The 20,414-nt window shown below is 41.7% G+C and overlaps 1 protein-coding gene across 1 annotated transcript in view; it reads right to left on the minus strand.

Annotated features, from left to right (window-relative positions):
* MPP7 (MAGUK p55 scaffold protein 7) overlaps positions 1-20,414 on the minus strand; it is a gene marked incomplete in the record, with an annotated part of 615,576 nt that overhangs the window by 115,733 nt on the left and 479,429 nt on the right. Inside the window, 1 exon segment of the mRNA XM_073629838.1 lies at positions 5,111-5,281. Coding sequence (XP_073485939.1) covers positions 5,111-5,281 — 171 coding nt within the window.

Below are 20,414 nucleotides of genomic sequence, written 5' to 3' on the forward strand. Positions count from 1 at the left end.
TCGGACAGCTGAGACAATTGTGGACATCGCTGGACAGACAGGAACCTCAGTTAAGTATTAGGGGGGCTGCTGGGCACAGAAGGCTTTTTATCTGAATGCATATAATGCATTCAGATAAAAAACATTCTGACCTTACAATCCCTTTCAAGTGTCTCTTTTGTCACCTCCAAAAAAATGGCCAAAGAATTTTTCTGAAAAAGAAGATAACATACCTACATAGCATACGATCTCGGACCTTTCCCCTGTTCAAGTAGTCAAACCTCTATCAAGCTCTTCAGCATTCAATGCTAATGGGAATGCCATGTTCTCTTGCTATAATTCCATTCTCTGACCCCTATTTCACTACTGACTCCTGTGGCTAAGTAGGGGGCTAGCAGATAGAAACACAGCATTCGTTATGTTTTCCAATGTTGAGGATTCAAGACTTGAACAGAGGAAAAGCCAGAAGACACAATCTGCTGTAAAGGTAAGTATAATGCTTCTTCTTTTGCAGGAAAATGCTTTGCCCAATTTTGGGGTGATGACAGATTTGCTTTAAATGATGTTTGCATGGTTATCCACCTTCTATGAATGGGACAGAATAGGGTTAAGTAGTAATGTACAGTATCTGTTCCTGGTCACGCTTTATTATGAGAATCCTTTCTTACTGGAATCTTGCTGGTTTCTAGATGTTCTGCCAGGAAGAGAGCTGGTGAAATGACAACAATGTCACAGAATACCCAAATAGAATATACTTCCTTGGGACACTGTTGCCAACATTGTGGTTGTAAGAAAAGGCAGGAAAATGTTGTTATTGTTTAATTTAAAGTTTGTCTTACACAGCTGGCATGACTGAATTTTCAAAAACAATTTTTCATGTGAATTACTCCGAACATTAAGATTTTTACTCCTTTAGGGCTTGTTCATACCAGACTGCGTACTCCCATGTTTTCAGAGTAGAAAACTGGAGTCTTCTAAAAGTCATTATAGGCCAACAAGACCTGATTACGCCAGATGTGTTATGCTGGCATAGATTTGAATTAACAGAATGTGTCTTTCAGGACTAACATGCATGTAAAAAGTCTCTACACTATGTATGTAATAAAAAGGGCTTATACTGTGGAAGCTGTACCCTAAGAGGCTAGAAGAGGGCAACAGACTAGTCTCCATTATTGCCTGTAGGCTCCCTACATCCTTTCTTTTACCCATTTCGGACCTATCGGGCTTTGTTCTGCACTGTAACTGTGTGAAAGGGGTCGAAAGGACCAAGATTTTGCATACTCATGTCAGGACAGCCCATTTGATAACTGGTGGGAGAATATTTATGAAGCAGAAGGGTAGGTGGAAGAAGCACAGAGCCAAATAAAGAATAATAAAGCAGAAGCAGGGAGATGCAGTACTGGTCCTCAAGTACAGCTTCCTATTCAGTAAGCCCTCAGCAGATAAGACAGCAGTAAGACCAAATCTCATGACAAAAGCAGTGAGATATGAGATCTACAGCTATGAGGCTCCAGGCACTGAATGCCTAGGTACAGGATGTTTAGTGCAAATTTTTAGATATCCCATTTTTTCGATCTACCAAACGATGGGGACATCAAAACACTGTTGAAGTGTCAAAGGCTTATTTTTGAGGACAGAGGCAGCAATAAAACCCAGACAAAGGTTTTAACACTTGTGTAAATTCTTCTACACAAAACAAAAAATATTTTTGATTTGACGTGATGTGACCAGTGCCCCATGCAGCCATTGTATTTTTATTAAATTGTGACAGCTAGCAGGGGGATAAGGCTAGCTGTCACAATGGGAATCGGGGGGGGCGCAGTCCTACAGTAACATGTTACACCCCAAATATGGGTATAATATGTAACGTGCAAACTTATCCTTTACAAACTAGTGTTGTCATTATGACTTGAAGCACTTCCTTCTCCATGCCACAGTGAAATTCTTAAAGCAGAGCTAAATAAACTAATAAAATTGCAACAGATTCCTAAAACAAAGAAATTCATGCCTCTGGTGAAAACTTTTGCTAGTATGCTTATGTCAGCTCTCCACCATAGCTGGTCACATATGCAGTCCAATGTCAACTGCAGAACTAACAGGGGTTAAGATGGAGCTTTTCTTTGTTTGTGAAGAATAGGAGGGATTATCTCTGCTTTAACCACTTTCGGACCGCCCACTGCATATATACTGCAGTGCTCCCGCTGTGATTGATCGTTCTGTGGAGAGACAGAGCAGCGGTGTGCCTTTGCAAACAAGGCAAACTGCTGATCTGTCAAAGAGGAAAAGAGAGATCTTGTGTTTCAGCTGAGCTGAAACACGATCTCTCATTTCCTCCAGTGCATCCGTCCCCCACACAGTTAGAAAGCACCTCCCAGGCACACACTCAACCCCTTGATCGCCCCCTAGTGTTAACCCTTTTCCTGCCAGTGTCATTTATACTGTGACAGTGGATTTTTTAGCACTGATCAAAGTACTGGTGTCACTGGTCCCCAAAAAGTGTCACTTCGTGTCCAATTTGTTCGCCGCAATATCCAGTTCCACTAAAAATCGCTGATCACCGCCATTACTAGTAAAAACAATTAAAAAAAAATGAAAAGTCCCTAAATATATCCCATAGTTTTTGGATGCTATAACTTTTGCGCAAACCAGTCAATATACACTTATTGGGATATTTTTTACCAAATATATGTAGAAGAATACATATTGGCCTAAATTGATGAAGAAATTTGATTTTTTTTTTATTGGATATGTTTTATAGCAGAAAGTAAAAAATATTGTTTTTTTTTTCAAATTGTCAGTATTTTTTTTGTTTATAGCGCAAAAAATAAAAACTGCAGAGGTGATCAAATACCACCAAAAGAAAGCTCTATTTGTGGTGAAAGAAGGACATCAATTTTATTTGGGTACAGCGATGAATGACCGTGCTATTGTCAGTTAAAGCAACACAGTGCTGTATCACAAAAAATGGCCTGGTCAGAAAGTGGGTAAAACCTTCCAGAGCTGAAGTGGTTAAAGTATACCAGAAAGGCAGTAAGGGAAAATCTGCAACAGGTAAATAGACACTAAAAAAATCTGACAGAGGTTCCAGCAATTTCCTACACAATTTAAGAAAAAGCATTTTTACATCGGTGTTGCTGTTCTCTCCTTACTTCCTGTCCTGAGGACCACCTTTTTATAGGAAGTGAAGGAATCTTTCTAACCGCAGTAAAACCTGACAGGCTTTCCAATCCTCCTCCACTCTATCCAAAACTAAACAAAAGGATTTGGCTATAGATACATTCTTTTTTTTTTTTTTAAGGTGTCATTTTATTGTACACAAACAACAGGTACACACAAAACACTGACAGTAGGGCATACTGTGCTCAATCATCAATAGGTTGCATCTACAATATATCCAGTCAACATACATATCTCAACATAGAAGTAATTAGTTTACATCCTTAGCTTAAGTGAGGAAATTTAAAACAAACATATAGAGTCCGGCTATTTGGTTCAAAAAGAAGAAACAGAAGAAAGATAAGAAAGGCGGGTCTAAATTTACATCCCTATCCTATGAATTAAGTGACAGGCGGTATAGTACGATCTGAATTGACCCACGGGTCCCAGATTTTGCCAAACTTTTGGGGGCATCCCCTGGTCTCATATGTCAATTTGTATAGTGGGAGTGCTTGGTTAATGATGCTAAGCCAAAAAGTTATAGTGAAGTGACTTCCAGTGCATAGTTATGGATTTGTTTGCATAAAACAAGACTATACGTAAAAAGGTTTGTACATTTTTAGATATTCATCATCAATGTAGCCCAATAGGCATCTCAAGAGGTTGCAGATGTTGGGTATTTGAGTAATTGAACTAATAAAAGGCAGTGATTTCTGACCAAAATCTCCTAATAGGTGGACATTCCCACATCGAATGGTAAAATGCGCCATCAGCCGTGTTACATCTAGAACAGGTTGCAGAGGCCAGTCTATTCAAGTGATAGAGCAAACATGGAGTATAGTAGGACCTGTATAATAGTTGGGTTTGTATGACCTTGTCTCGAGAGGAGATAACAGTAGACACCTGGAGAGGAAGGACCTCCTGCTAGATATCCTCTGTCAACTCCGGTATGTCAGAGCGTCAGCTACTTTCCATGATTCAAGCTCTATTAGTCGTGGAGTGAATAAAAGACTTGTAATATGTGGAAACAAGTTTTGTGTGCGAGGGGGTCAGTCAAACGCTCGAGTGGGGAGGATTGAATATCTATGTTTACGAAGGCCAAACTGTGCCGCAGCGGTGTGTCGTATCTGCATATAGATACATTCTAAATAGCTGATGTGCAGTTTTGATTTTAATTATGCTACCTCTGCTGATTAGGTATTACAGGTCCATTTTATAACAACAGCAAATGTACAATATAGAGAACAAAAAAAAAAAGGTTTCCGACCTAAATTGGTTTGAATTACAAGGCTATTACAGCCCTGGAAAAAGTCTGAACATGTCCAATTACCTAATGGATAAGAATTGGAATGCAATATTCATCCAAGTCTTGAGTCTTCAAGAATACTATCCAACACTGATATTTAAACAGATAATTTTAATCTCTTTCCTCCTCTCAGTTTTGTTTTTCTTTTTATGAGTAAAAGAATATTTGAAAAATTGACTCTTCCCATTATTTCCAACCCCATCTGATTGCTATTGAGAAGATTACTTCAGGCCAGCTCGACGATGAAAAACCCTTCTATCCAAGCTTAGACCCCGCAGTCGGAAAACGTCTCAAGAAAACCTAACTAAGACCATGGCGAAAAGTTCTTACTTCTATTATTGCAAGATTAGATTTCAACACCTAATCATATTTTAAGCAGAATAAACAGGGGCCATATAGTATTACCGCTTATCAGTTTTACGTTTTGTTATTTGTGGTTTACGCCATACTTTCCAAGTTACAATGTGACATTATGTTGGCTGTATAAACACCCTGAGCTTTCAATGCTCCAACATTCGAAGGTTTAGCTCAGAAATTGAAAAACGCTGGAAAATTATTAGCAGATGGAGCAACTGAATATTTGACATCATAGCAAAAGTTCTAAGCAATCGGCTTGAAGAAAAAAAAAAAAAATAGTTGGGTGAAGTTTAACAAAAAGCCTGTACTTACCAACCAAGATTATCAGCCTGTATTTCTCATTAGGCTGTCGTTGATACAATGCCACTTCTTCAAAGGTCGGAACATCTGCTGTATCATATTGGTCGCTCTTCTTACATTCGTACATGAATTTATTTGTTTTTCTGTCTTTCCTGCTGAGGCGAAAACTTCTCCGAAAACCAGCTGAAACAAAAACACATTTTTCAGATTTAGAACGCGAGTAGCCTGGATGTCTGCAGTGCTCTTTCATAAATATAATATTCATAAATATTTTAACAAATGTAACAGTACAAAAATCATTACAGGCCGATCCCGAACAAAATCCAGCCGTGACTGCTTTTACTTAAGAATGGTTTAAAAGTGCCGACTGAGAAATTACTTCTTCAAGTCCTGATCACCGAAAAGCTGCCTATAAATTCTAGACAGCAATAGAAAGCGGCACTTATGGAGCGGCTGGGCACACAAAACTGTGCCTAACTGGTACTATGGCTTTATGAGGAGACTATAAAGCCAATATTTGCTTCTTGGATGTGGTATGAATTTAAACAAAAATGCATTTACATTGTATGGAAACTGCTTATGGTGTAATAGTAGATTACTGTTACAAGATATACATTTTATATTTACACATCTGATCTTGTATATGTAACATAGAACATAGAAAGTAATGAAAAAAAATATGGCACATGGAAGACAAGTGTATGGAAACATTGCAATCAAAAGCAGTAAGGCAATAAAGGATTTTTAACAGTCAGTAGGTAAATATTCATGTAGAAGTAACCTGGACTGAAGAGGTTGCAAACAAGGCTGAAGAGGATAAAGCCACAAATTACAGTAACAGATAGGATATAATCAGCTAATCTGACATATATAAAAATGATTGGCTGTTATCATAGGCGCGCACACAGGGTGGGCCTGGACACACCGTAATCAGTCTGTGCAGTGCCTATTTCCCCTGCTTCCTGACGCCCCCTGTCTCCCCCCTGCAGTGCTGCCAGCTTCCCTCCTCTCCCGCCAGCTCCTGCAGGGGATGTTTCAGGATGGAGAGTAGGGGAAGGGGCCTGTAAATATTGTATTTACCTGCCCCTTCCTTTTCTGAATGAACACAACGAATGATCTGTACCGGTCGCTCCTGTGTTCATCCTTAACTTAAGAAAAGAAGAAAACAGTCACATGGTTTGCAAAATTACAATCCGTTTCAAGAAGATTATTCCTAAAACAATCACTTTAAATTTGAACCTACTTTTTCCAGTATACTTTATATATGTAAAGCACGGAAAGATTTTAGGGATCCAATGGATTGGATCAAATTGTTAAATACATGAAAACCGTATGTACTGTATATATAATCAGCCTTAAGATTTTTAATTCACCTGCTACGGGATATTACTGGGGTAACTTATTTCACTTAAAAACATGTTAAAAAATGTACACAGTGTTTCCTTGAAAATAAATATATGCTTATACTTACCTATAGGGTTACCGATAAGGTCCTTGTCTGCAGATTTTTACAAAAATTCATATAAACCTAAATTGATCACAGTCATTTGACAAAAATACTCACACAACATCTGAGGTCCAAAGAACAAAATTCTTTCAAACCTGCATAATAGCATTTATTTCAATGTAGTTGGCATAAGCTATATCCCTTATTGGCTAACTAAATTTTAAAGTAAATATGTACTAAGATACAGGCTGCCATTGTGCCTTCCTCCAAAAATATTGCTTGCCTCCATGTTTCTGGCTTAATTATCCTCTGAACTGCTGACTTAGAATATTTATTATTTATTATTGCAGGTACTTTATGCAGCGCTTTACATATACACTCACCGCCACTTTATTAGGTACACCTGTTTAATTGCTTGGTAACACAAAATGTTAATCAGCCAATCACATTGTAGCAACTCAATGCATGTAGACATCTAAACGTTGTGAAGACAACTTGCTTAAGTTCAAACCGAGCATCAGAATGGGGAAGAAAGGTGATTTAAGTGTCTTTGAACGTGGCATGGTTGTTGGTGCCAGATAGGCTGGTCTGAGTATTTAAGAAACTGCTGCTCTACTGTGATTTTTCACAACCATCTGTAGGGTTTACAGAGAATGGTCCAAAAGAGAAAATATCCAGTGAGTGACAGCTGTGTGGATGAAAATTCCTTCTTGATGTCAGGGGTCAGAGGAGAATGGGCAGACTGGTTGGAGATGGTAGAAAGGCAACAGTAACTCAAATAACCACTCATTACAACCAAGGTATGCAGAATACCATCTCTGAAAGCACAACACATCGAACCTTGAAACAGATGGGTTACAGCAGCAGAAGACCACACCGGGTGTCACTCCTGTCAGCTAAGAACTGGAAACTGAGGCTACAATTCACACAAGCTCACCAAAATTGGACAATAGAAGATTGGAAAAACGTTGCCTGGTCTGATGAGTCTCAATTTCAGCTGTGACATTCAGATGGTAGGGTCAGAATTTGGCATAAACAACATGAAAGAATGGATCCACCCTGCCTTGTATCAACGGTTCAGTCTGGTGGTGGTGGTGTAATTGTGTGGGGGATATTTTCTTGGCACACTTTGGGCCTCTTTGTACCAATTGAGCCTCGTTTAAACACAACGGCCTACCTGAGTATTGTTGCTGACCATGTCCATCTCTTTATGACTACAGTGTACCCATCTTCTGATGGCTCCTTCCAGCAGGATAATGCACCATGTCACAAGGCTCAAATCATTTTACCACTTGTTTCTTAAACTGCTGTGATACAGGAAACTGCTGTTAAATAGCAAAGACTGCTAGAGATTAATGCTGTGCCATTACTGACCGAGAAAGCATTGTTCTCACCTACTTCAAGAACAGAATGAAAGATTTCCTGCATGCTTTGTGTTTGGAGTAGAAATTATTCCCAATCACTAACAAGACAACAGTCATTGTGTTACCCTGAAAATATACAACTGGATTCATTGGCCCAACCCAATACCATCTCCATACTGGGGGTAACATGCAGGTATCTAACCCACAGCAGGACTTCATAAAGCAAATTATTAGGCAGAATAGAATTTAAACAACCACTCTACAGAACAAACAAGACAAGAATAGAAAATTTGAAACAGGTGCACTAGGGCTTTAATAAACCAAAGAGCAATGTAATGGGAGGTCTGGGCTATACTGGTGCCTGTGTCTAGAAATGCTCCAATTCTACGGACCACCATGGAGGGTACACACAGCCTTCCCATCGTCCTCATCCGCCAGAAACACATCTACTTTTCAAAATAACTTTCTGGCAGCCGTCCGATTTATCACTATGACAAACAATGGAAAAAATAACTTTACACAACCTTGTAACGAGAGGAGATTATTATTGAAAACAAATGATGATCCTAAGATCACAAACTGTTCCCTAAATAACAAACGTCTTGGGAAGGTTTATCCACTTGACGATTATAAATGAATGTGTGCAGTCACATGACGGCATTCCTGTACACAGTTCCCAGAGATGATGAAGAGCAAATAATATGCAATACATGGATTACAACCTTCAGATCGGCACAGCCTGGGTATGCCAACCTTCATACGGCAAACTATGTAGATAGCTTTCTCCAAGACTTATTATTATATTACTAATCATTTCTACATTATTTTCCCTCTATTCATTACTGGTTACTGAAGAGAAACAGGTGTTATTACAATTCCAATCTAATTTGGAATACAAATGTTCTAAGGCCACTATGGTGCATTAATGGAGAACATTTATATTTTTGTTCCAAACAAAAGCAAATAATTAAAGTTTTTCTAAAGGCAGAATGTTTTTGTTTTATCTTAATGCATTATATGCATTAAGGTAAAAAAAACCTTCTGTGTGCAGTAAGTGTTTCACTTGCTGCCTGTGTCCATGCTTGAGAAATTCACATTTCCTTATGGTCTTGGTGACCATTAGCATTAGAACAGAAAGTTATTGTAAACTCAAAGCTTTACAGTTGTCACCAGAGGGAAACTTCTGAGGGACTTTGTCTCACTTCTGCCTCCCTGAGATAAGAAGTAAAGAGAAATCTCCCCTATGGTATGCAAACAGCAAAAAATAAAAAGACAAGTGTTTTTATCCTAGGCTTTTCAAAGTAAAAGTTACAAAAAAAAAAGTTTGGTCTATACATGCACTTGCGGTTGCAGCGCAGTCTGGGCTCAGGTGCACTTTACCTCTATTCTTACCAGCCCTGTGGGTCATCTTTACTAACAATGTCACAATGTAATTGAATCTCTATGTAACTGACATTGCTACATTAGCATGATCTAAACTGCAACTGTGGGTTTGCCTAGAGCAGGGGTCCAAACGTTCTAAACAAAGGACCAGTTTAATATCCTTCAGACATTAGAGCGGCCGAACCGTGGCCATTGGGAGTGGATGTCCCGGCATCGGTAACAACGCCCCATCATTGGTGACAGTGGGAGGAACAGTGCCCCATCATTGGCATCAGTGGAAGAAACAGTGCCCTGTCATTGGCGTCAGTGGGAGAAACAGTGCCCCCATCATTAGCATCAGTGGGAAGACTAGTGCCCCATCATTGGCATCAGTGGGAGGAATAATGCCCCATCATTGGCATCAGTAGGAGGAATACTGTCTCATCATTGGCGTCCGTAAGAGAAATAGTTTCTCATCATTGGTGTCAGTAAGAGGAATGGTGTCCTATCCCTGGCGTCAGTAGGAGCAATAGTGTCCCATCATTGGTGTCAGTGGGAGGAATAGGGCTCCCATCAGTGGCGCCAGTGGCAGGAACAGTGCCCCGTCATTGGCGTCAGTGGGAGGAATAGTGCCCCATCATTGGCGACAGTGAAAGGAATAGTGCCCCATCATTGGCGTCAGTAGGAGGAATAGTGTCCCATCATTGGCGTCAGTAGGAGGAATAGTGTCCCATCATTGGTGTCAGTAGGAGGAATAGTGTCCCATCATTGGCGCCAGTGGGAGGAATAGTGTTCCATCATTGGTGTCAGTAGGAGGAATAGTGCCCCATCATTGGCGTCAGTGGGAGGAATAGTGTTCCATCATTGGCATCAGTAGGAGGAATAGTGTCCCATCATTGGTGTCAGTAGGAGGAATAGTGCCCCATCATTGGCGTCAGTAGGAGGAATAGTGTCCCATCATTGGCGTCAGGAGGAGGAATAGTGTCCCATCATTGGCGTCAGTAGGAGGAATAGTGTCCCATCATTGGTGTCAGTAGGAGGAATAGTGCCCCATCATTGGCGCCAGTGGGAGGAATAGTGTTCCATCATTGGTGTCAGTAGGAGGAATAGTGTCCCATCATTGGCGCCAGTGGGAGGAATAGTGTTCCATCATTGGTGCCTGTGGGAGGAATAGGGCCCCATCAGTGGCGCCAGTGGGAGGAAGAGTGCCCCATCATTGGCATCAGTAGGAGGAATAGTGTCCCATCATTTGTGCAAGTGGCAGGAAGAGTGCCCCATCATTGGTGTCAGTGGGAGGAAGAGTGCCTCAAGGGCCAAATAAGGGCAAGCAAAGGGCCACATCCAGTCCCTGAGTCGCAGTTTGGAGACCACTGGCCTAGAGCACAAATACAAGTTTTGTTTTAGCTAAATAAAAATGTTTCAGAAATATGACTTCATAGGTTGATTTTTTTTCAATCAGACATTCATATTCTTGCATAATATGAGATGCGAATGGTTCTCTATTAAAGATACCTCTCATGGGAGAAATATGTAGGCTGAAAATATCAACTCCCTGGCTGTCAAGCAGATGTCTTAGCTCTCTGAGCCACTAACCATGAAGGAACCCCGGCACTTTTCTGTCAAGCATATGGGCCTGATACTCAAATTAACTGAAGTCAGACACAGCTAGGCAACTAGCACTTTCAGAGTGTGGTTGGCGACGGCAGCCCCAGTGCTTCACTCATGATGTGTACTTTAAAGCAGAGTTTCACCCCTTTTTTCAAGTTCATAGTTTCCTCAATGCCCACCCAGTGTACATTGGTGAATGTACCTTTCCAAATGGGAATGTGATTGACAGGCTGCCATAACAATGGGGCGGGTACTTCCGCCGCCATTGCTATGGCAACCTGTACTGGACAAACTGCGCCACGGAATATCATTACTGCACAAGCGCGATTTCAGAAGGTGCATGCTTTGGAAGCCAGCTGCACGTAATCCCAGGAAATAGACACAAGCAGGCTTCAGATGCCCACGTCCTAGATGGCCCCTGCCTTCTTCCGAGATCAGGTAAAATTCTAAAGATTTAAAAGTAACCAGCATCAATATAGTTCTAACAGTATTCTAACGTAAATATACAAGTAATAACAATCACGAGGGAGCTTTTTAAAAAAAGCTGATTATGGGGACTAGAGCCCTGCTTTATGCTCAGCTACATGATAACTAAATAAAAACAATTAGTAGCACATAGCATATGGTAAATGAATACTTTACAGATGCACATACACTTCGAGTTTAAAATAAAACATACATTTTATCCAAAACCTTCTATCAACACCGAAGATTTAAAATACAGATGCAGAATGTGGGCATGACTTCAGGTTCTCGATAAATTCAATGCTGTAAACTGTTAGCAGATCACAGGATTTCTCCAATAGCGAGCTGATGTGTGGATCCAACATCTTGAACACATTTGGCTGCAGATACATTAACTGTTCTCACACATAAAGCACTCATAGGATACAGGTAGGACAAATTTTCTCACATTTATATTTTTATTGTATGCTGAAAGTCAAACTGGACAAAACTACATTTATCTCTAATATGAGTACAGACTCTTTACTCTCTTACTGTAATCAAACTGTGGGACACAAGACTAGTCTCCAGTTTGGTCACCTGCTTTAACTAAAGATGTACACTTTTATTTGATTAATATGGGAAGGGTAAGGTTCCTCTTAAAGGAAAGAGGTCTTCTGTTGTACATTTGGAAACTGTAACTGATATTTAATACATGAAAGCCAAACTATCTCTATATAATACATACAAATCTCCCCCCAGCCTGTAGCCATGGTGCTTCCTTCCACAGCTTTGGTGGCTACCATGTGGTTGCCAAGCTTCCACTGATTAGATACTTGCATTGAAGTGTTTGGAGTTAAATGTCTGCATCCAGGAGTGCAGACATTTTCCACAGTGGCTATTACTCTGCACAGACAGCTTGTATAAACATGGAGAATATATGCTTTACTGGTGAAATCTGTTTTATTTAGTGACAAGTTGATTGTAAGCATTCCTGTGATCCGCAAGAGACACAACTCCTTAATTAATGATTGTTTTTGACCACAGTGGCAAGAAAACTTGAACAGGCAGACATTTTTCCCAAATGATTGAAATTCCAACTGTGAATGTGAAAAATTGTACATATTGTAACACGCAGGTTCTACCCTGTTTCCCCCGAAAATAAGACCTAGCGTGATTGTCGGTGATGGCTGAAATATCAGCCCTACCCCCCAAAAAAGGCCTTCCCTGTTTCCCCGAAAATAAGACCTACAAGGACTTTAACTAGGGCTTATTTGGGGGGTAGGGCTTATATTGCAGCCATCACTGACAGTCACGCTAGGTCTTATTTTCGGGGAAACAGGGTAGGCACAAAAGAAACCTGTTACAACTGGAATTCTATTCGAGCAGTGGGTCTAGATGACATTTTAAGGGCTTTAGAACTAAATTAGTTGACCCAATGATGGGAAGATCAAATGCTAGGACAGCCGATTTTTCAGAATTTCCATAAAGACTGAGTTCTACTGGAATATGGCCAGGTTTTGCTAAAAGACAAGTATGGGTTTTTTTTTTCCCATCATTCCTAGGTGGATGCCAGAGCCAAACCGTTTTTAGTTTTAAATGACTAGGAGATAAGTGGAAACAAAGTTTAAGGTTTTACTAAAAGAATAAGTAAAACGTTGATGTAATGGATGTGCTTATATTAGTTACCTAAATGCAGATCTCCATATTCACTTTAACTTATAATGACAATGGTTTCTAGGAGTTACAACAAGTTTGGTAAGCTACTTTTCTCCTGTATTCATTGACATTTTAATTACACAAATTTGCTGAGCTATTGGGAATCTTGGAATGTGCTCAAATGGTTCCAGTTTAGTGGTGACAATTCAATCCATCAAATATTTGGGCTCAAGGTAGGCATGGGAGCACATGCTCAGAAGACTTTTTTCGGCAACCATATGTTGGATAAAGCAGAACTTCACCCAAAAGGGGAAGTCCTGCTTTTCCTTCTTCTCCCAAACCCGCTCCTCTCCTGTATTTGGAATATTTTTTTTTTTTTAGGGGGGGTACCTGATACCTCCCACTTCGACAGTCTACCGGATCGGAGCGGAAGTTGCCCCCCCCCCTTTTCTCTGCAGCCTTTTGGGACAAATCACATGAGGTTGTGGCCCCATTCACAGGGCGCAGCACAACTCGACCATGTGGAGTGGGCAGCCAGCTGTGGAGCCGTAAGGAGTCACAGTCGGCTGCCCACAGATAAGATGCCAGCAAGCAGGGACCTAAAGACTGGCAAAGAACTGGGTTGGGTGAGGGCATTGCTCGATCCTGAGACAGGTAAGTACCGTATGTGTTTTTTTTAAAGTCAGCAGCTACAGTATTTTTATTTTTTGTTTACAGGGCAAAGATCTTTAAGTTACATTTCTTATTTGGAGAAGGTAAACAGTACATCAATTCCTACTAAATGAAACAGAAAATGAGCCTGGGTATTTTAGTGAAAGCCAAAGGAACAAAATATGACTAGATGTCTTTAGTTGCCTTTTGCCTCCATCTCACCTCCCCACATATGTTTTTAAGGGCTTAATAGGACATGTGAGTGAAAGTTCTAGACAAATTAATAATTTCAGAGCGATTGGGCTTCAAGTTTTGACTTAGGTAATTATTCTACACAACTGGTAACACTCCTGTGTAACTGATTCAGATAACATTTTTATGCAGTGCTTAATGGAAACTGCAATTTATTTCTGTCAGTATGTCAGATAATTTTAAGTTTATCTTGTGGCAGATTTTTTTATTTTCAAGTTTAGCTTTTGGCAAATATTAAAAGCCAATTTCTTATCCAGTTATATATTCCGTTGAGTGGTGAAATGTTTTCAACATTACAAAACAAGCACAGATGAATGTGACTTTCTACTGTTAGCTTAAAAAATTAAAGGTACAGCCTAAGGGAAATAGCTTTAAACCCCGAGTAGTTTGGTTGAAAAAAATCTGTATTGTAAAACTCTTTTGATGTTTATTCTGTGGTAACATATTATTTTTCTAGTACCGTCTGATCAGTTCAGTTTTTCCCCAGACACTGCTATACTATACCAATCTACCCAACTAATTTTTGTCTGCAATATGGTGACCCACCAACCAAATCCACCACAAACCAGCTTCCAGATTCAAACCTACCCTTAACATTTACCCACTTGCTAATCATCCTGTAGCACATTTACTGCTATAGGGCAGCTACACTGCGCAGGATCACTAATATATAAGTGATCCTGCACTTCCGGGTATCGGGCGTGAGATCACGCCACTGGCCGCTCGCTCCCCACTGTGATTTTACACAGCGGGACCCATGGACCCGATGTCTGCCTATGTAAACAAGGCAGATTGCTGTTCTGTCAGTACAGAAGGCATGGCTCCTGTGTTCTTGTAAAGCAGAAACACCAATCCATGCCTTCCACTAGTAAAAGCACCTCCCCCAATACACTGTAGAGCTGCACGATTAATCGTTAAAAAAAATCGCGATCTCGATTCAACCCCCCTCACGATCTCTATGCAGAATTTCCCGATTCATTCATGTAACAAGTGTAGAGAGTTCTCTGCTCAATCAGCTGTCAAAAGAAAAAAAAAAGGGCATTGTCAGCTCTAGTAGAGAACTATAACCTTGTAACTTTTCCTTCTTAGATCAAAGGAATGAACTTTGGTGTGTAAATGAAGGAAGTTTAACCACTTAAAGTCTAAACCTTTTTCTGACACTTTTTTTTTTACAAAGTTAAAATCTGTATTTTTGATTTGAAAATTACTTGAAACCCCCAAACATATATATTTTTTTAGCAGAGACCCTATGGAATGAAATGGCGATTGTTGCAATATTTTATGTCACACTATATTTGCGCAGTGGTCTTTCAAACGCAATTTTTTGGGAAAAAATACACTTCAATTAATTAAAAAAAAAAAAAACAAAACAGTAAAGTTAGCCCAATTGTTTGTATAATGTGAAAGATGATGTTACGCCGCGAGAATCGTGATCTTTATTCTAAGCAAAAAAAATTGTGATGCTCATTTTAGCCAGAATCGTGCAGCTCGAATACACTGTAAGATGTTAGGCACACAGTTAACCCTTTGATTGCCCCGGTTAACCCCTTCCCAGCCAGTGTCATGAGTACAGTGCATATTTTTAGCACTGATCGCTGTAATAGTTTCACTGATTCCCAAAAAAGTATCAGTTAGGTGTCCGATTTGTCTGCCCCAATATTGCAGGCCTGCTATAAGTCGCGGTTAACCGCTATTGCTAGTAAAAAATAAATGAATTAATAAAAAATCCCTAAATATATTCCAGTTTGTAGACGCTAAAACTTTTGCACAAACCAGTCAATATACGCTTATTGTTATTTTGTTTACCAAAAATATGTAGCAGAATACATATTGGCCTAAATTGAATAAGAAACTACATTTTTTTTACATTTTTTATTGGATGTATTTTAGAGCAAATTGTTGGTCGTTTTTGGTTTAAAAAATGTAAATAAAAAAAAGCAGAGATGATCAAATACCACCAAAAGAAAGTTCTATTGGTGGGAAATAAAGGACATAAATTTTATTTGGGTACAATGTCGCACGACTGTGCAATTAGAATAACGCAGTGCCGTATCGCAAAAAATGGCCTGGTCATGAAGGGGGGAAAATCTCCAGGAGCTGAAGTGGTTAAATGTGATTGTTGTGCACAGAGCCAAATATACATAGCATGGGTTTAACAAAAAGGTGCATTTTTTAGACAAAGTGCACTTATTAACCATCTCAATACAGTGCATTTTCACCCACTTCCTGCCCAAGCCATTTTTCAGCTTTCAGCGCTGTCACACTTTGAATGACAATTGCGCAGTCATGCAACACTGTACCCAGATGAAATTGTTATCATTTTTTCCCCACAAACAGAGCTTTCTTTTGGTGGTATTTGATCACCTCTGCGGTTTATTTTTTGCGCTATAAACAAAAGAAGAGTGACAAGTTTGAAAAAAACGCATTATTTTTTACTTTTTGCTATAATAAATATCCATTTTTTTAAAACAAATTTTTTTCCTCAGTTTAGGCCGATATGTATTCTACATATTTTTGGTAAAAAAAAAAAAAAAACGCAATAAGCGTATATTAATAGGTTTGCGGAAAAGTTATAGCGTCTACAAAATAGAGGATAGATTTATAGCATTTTTATTATTTTTTTTTTTACTAGTAATGGCGGCGATCTGCAATTTTTATCAGGACTGCGATATTGCGGCGGACATATAGGACACTTTTGACACATTTTTGGGACCACATTTATACAGCGATCCGTGCTATAAAAATACACTGATTACTGCATAAATGTGACTGGCAGGGAAGGGGTTAACACTAGGGGGTGATCGAGGGGTTAATTATGTTCCTAGGGAGTGTTTCTAACTGTAGGGGGAGGGGATTCACAAGGGGAGGAGACCGATCGGTGTTCCTCTGTACTGGGAACACACCATCGTTCTCCTCTCCTCTGACAGGACCATGGATCTGTGTGTTTGCACACACAGATTCACGGTCCTGCTGTGTCAACGGGCACGCGCACTGAGTCCCCAGTGACACGGTGGGCGAGCGCCCCCTGGTGGGCCGAGAAGGCGAGGCTAAAACGAGAGCCGCGTCGCCTCGCCGTCATATGACAGCCGGCGGGTGGCAAGAAGTTAATTTTCCCCCTTTGCCCTGAACTAAACAATCCTACCCTCCCCCTCCACAGCAATGAATACTTAGTGAGATCAGTTGGGAGGTGACCAAAACAGTAGAACTTCAGCAGCCCTTTTACCTACAGTCACTCATAAGATGTGCGAGTATTATTATTGAAGGTGAAGATGCAATGAAGCTGAATGGTGAACATGAAGGATTCTTGCAGGTTGCATGATTAACCGCTTCCGGCCGAGCGTACGCAGATGTGCATACTCGGCTTTCGGGGGTTATACCGGGATGATGCCCACAGCTGCAGGCATCATCCCGGTACTGTTTTTTAGAGCCGGCGATCGGCTATCCAGGTATAACTAAAAGCCGCTCGGCTGTTATACCGGAGGAGTGGGAGGGGACGTCCCCCCCTCCCGCCGCTCTTACCGGGCCTCCTGTTCCATCGGGAGGCCCGATCACCAATCTGCCGCCGGAGGCGGCTAGGGACAGTCTGGAACGAAGCCGTGAGCAGCTTCGTTCCAGCCTCCTAATTGTAAACACGGAAGCGACGTCATGACGTCACTTCCCGTTTACTCGGCTGCCAATGGCGCTGGTTTTAAAAAATATACAGTATTCAGAACAGCCGAAAACAGCGATCTGAATACTTTGAAGTGCAAAGGAGGGATCGGGGGTCTTTTAGGATCGGGGGTACTCCATAAAGAGTACCTGTCACCACCTGTTACTGTCACAAGGGATGTTTACATTCCTTGTTACAGCAATAAAAGTGAATATTTTTTTTTTTTTAAACACAATTTATTAATATAAAAATAAATAAAATAAGAAAAAAAAAAAATTTTTTTTAAAGCGCCCCCGTCCCTGCGAGCTCGCGCAGCAAAGAAAACGCATACGGAAGTCATGCCCGCATATGTAAACGGTGTTCAAATCACACATGTGAGGTATCGCCACAATCGTCAGAGCGAGAGCAATAATTCTAGCACTCCTCCTCTGTAACTCTAACCTGGAAACCATAAAAAAAAAAATTTAAAGCGTCGCCTATGGAGATTTTTAGGTACCGTAGTTTGACGCCATTCCACGAGTGCGTGCAATTATAAAGCGTGACATGTTTGGTATCTATTTACTTGGCATAACATCATCTTTCACATTGTACAAAAAAATTGGGCTAACTTTACTGTTTGTTTTTTTTTAAAATTCATGAAAGTGTCCCTTTTCCCAAAAAGTTGCGTTTAAAACACCGCTGCACAAATACCGTGTGATATAAAATATTGCAACAAATGCCATTTTATTCTCTAGATTCTCTGCTAAAAAATATATATATAATGTCTGGGGGCTCTAAGTAATTTTCTAGCAAAAAATATGTATTTTACCTTGTAAGCACCAAATGTCAAAAATAAGCTTAGTCATGAAAGGGTTAAGATAGTACTGTGGAGAAGCGACCCCGTGTCACAGGTGCACATGAGCAGTGTATGCCTGATTTTGGTAGGCTTGCTAATTGCACATTTGTGCGCTGGCTTCATAATCATCCCAGGAATAGAGGTCAGTGCTCAGACTTGGAGACAGCTCCGCCCGGCAGACTGGAAGTCTGGCCTGGGAGGTCGTGAGGGACCCAGTAGGAGACGGCTCCAGGAGAAAGAGACAGGAGGTCTCAGATTCTAAGGCTGTAGGTAGCAGCCTGTGTGTGCACGTCTGTAGCAGGCAGATGTGACCAGGGCCAAACATTTTCTTGGGCCTCCCATGCCATTTTTCTCCCAACTTTCCAAAAAACAAAAACGTATGTATTGAATTGTAATGTGCTGTAACTGTACTGTCTGCCCTCATGTTGTTAAGCGCTACACAAACTGTCGGCACTATATAAATCCTGTATAATGATAATGATGATGGAGGAGTTCAAGATGATGGGGGGATAGGGAAGTCCAGGATGATTGGGGGGGGAGAGATGGGGAAGTTCAAGATGATGTGGAGGAGATAGGGGAGTCCAGGACAACACACAGGGATTGGGAGTGTGTACTGTGAGGTGTTTGTATCATACAGGGCACAGAAAAAAATCAGCACGAGGGGCAGTACTTGCATATTCCCCCCCCCCCCCCCTTCCCCAAAGTAACCATCTATTGGTCACCTCTGCACACCACTTTGCTTACCTCTGTACCCCCCTCCATCCACAGTTCACTTCTGTACCCCCCTCCATCCACAGTTCACTTCTGTACCCCCCTCCATCCACAGCTTACCTCTGTACCCCCCCTCCATCCACAGGTCACCTCTGTACCCCCCCTCCATCCACAGGTCACCTCTGTACCCCCCCTCCATCCACAGGTCACCTCTGTACCCCCCCTCCATCCACAGGTCACCTCTGTACCCCCCCTCCATCCACAGGTCACCTCTGTACCCCCCCTCCATCCACAGGTCACCTCTGTACCCCCCCTCCATCCACAGGTCACCTCTGTACCCCCCCTCCATCCACAGGTCACCTCTGTACCCCCCCTCCATCCACAGGTCACCTCTGTACCCCCCCTCCATCCACAGGTCACCTCTGTACCCCCCCTCCATCCACAGGTCACCTCTGTACCCCCCCTCCATCCACAGGTCACCTCTGTACCCCCCCTCCATCCACAGGTCACCTCTGGACCCCCCTCCATCCACGTTCACCTCTGGACCCCCCTCCATCCACGTTCACCTCTGGACCCCTCCTCCATCCACGTTCACCTCTGGACCCCTCCTCCATCCACGTTCACCTCTGCACCCCTCCTCCTTCACCACCTCTGTACTTCCCCATTCATGTTCACCTCTGTACCCCCCTCCTCCACCACACCTCTGTACCCCCAATTCTCTGCACATGTGAATCCCCTTCTCTCCATGGTGATCTTTCTCACCTGATGACATGGCGGTGCAACACAGTCTCCACCTATCAGACCCGTAGCACACAGCCAGAACACTTCACTCGGCCGTCTGCTGCACAGGTCTGTCAGGTGGGGGTGGGGGCGGGAAGAACACTGAGCGCCGCTCTGTCATGCCCTGTCGCTCCGGTCCGCAGCTCCTGACAGAGGGAGAAGTGGGACAAGCGTGCTCAAGCACATGAAGCCCGCAGCTGTCCCACTCTCTTTGTCATATTGTGGCCGCCGTTTGGGACAACAGGGGAGGGGGGGAATCGGCTGCACCCGCTACTCTGGGAAAACTGCGGGCAGCGCAGGGCTTAAGTGGAAGCTGCTTTGGGCCCCACAGCGATGACAGGGCCCTTTTGCCCTGCGTTAAAGACGGCCCTGGATGTGACCCGCGACCAAAACAGCACGAAGCTGACAGTGAGTAAGCCAGGAGGCTATAATTTGTGTTTATACAGTGATGGTGGAACCCCCCCTGCGAGGGAAGATTGCTGTTTGTTTGAATTTTTTCGTTACCTTTAAATAAAATGGGACTGCCATGCCCTAAAAACGCAGTCTAGAGTGGC

This window comes from Aquarana catesbeiana, linkage group LG05 (genome assembly GCF_042186555.1).
Source record: "Aquarana catesbeiana isolate 2022-GZ linkage group LG05, ASM4218655v1, whole genome shotgun sequence".
Lineage (NCBI taxonomy): Eukaryota > Metazoa > Chordata > Amphibia > Anura > Ranidae > Aquarana > Aquarana catesbeiana.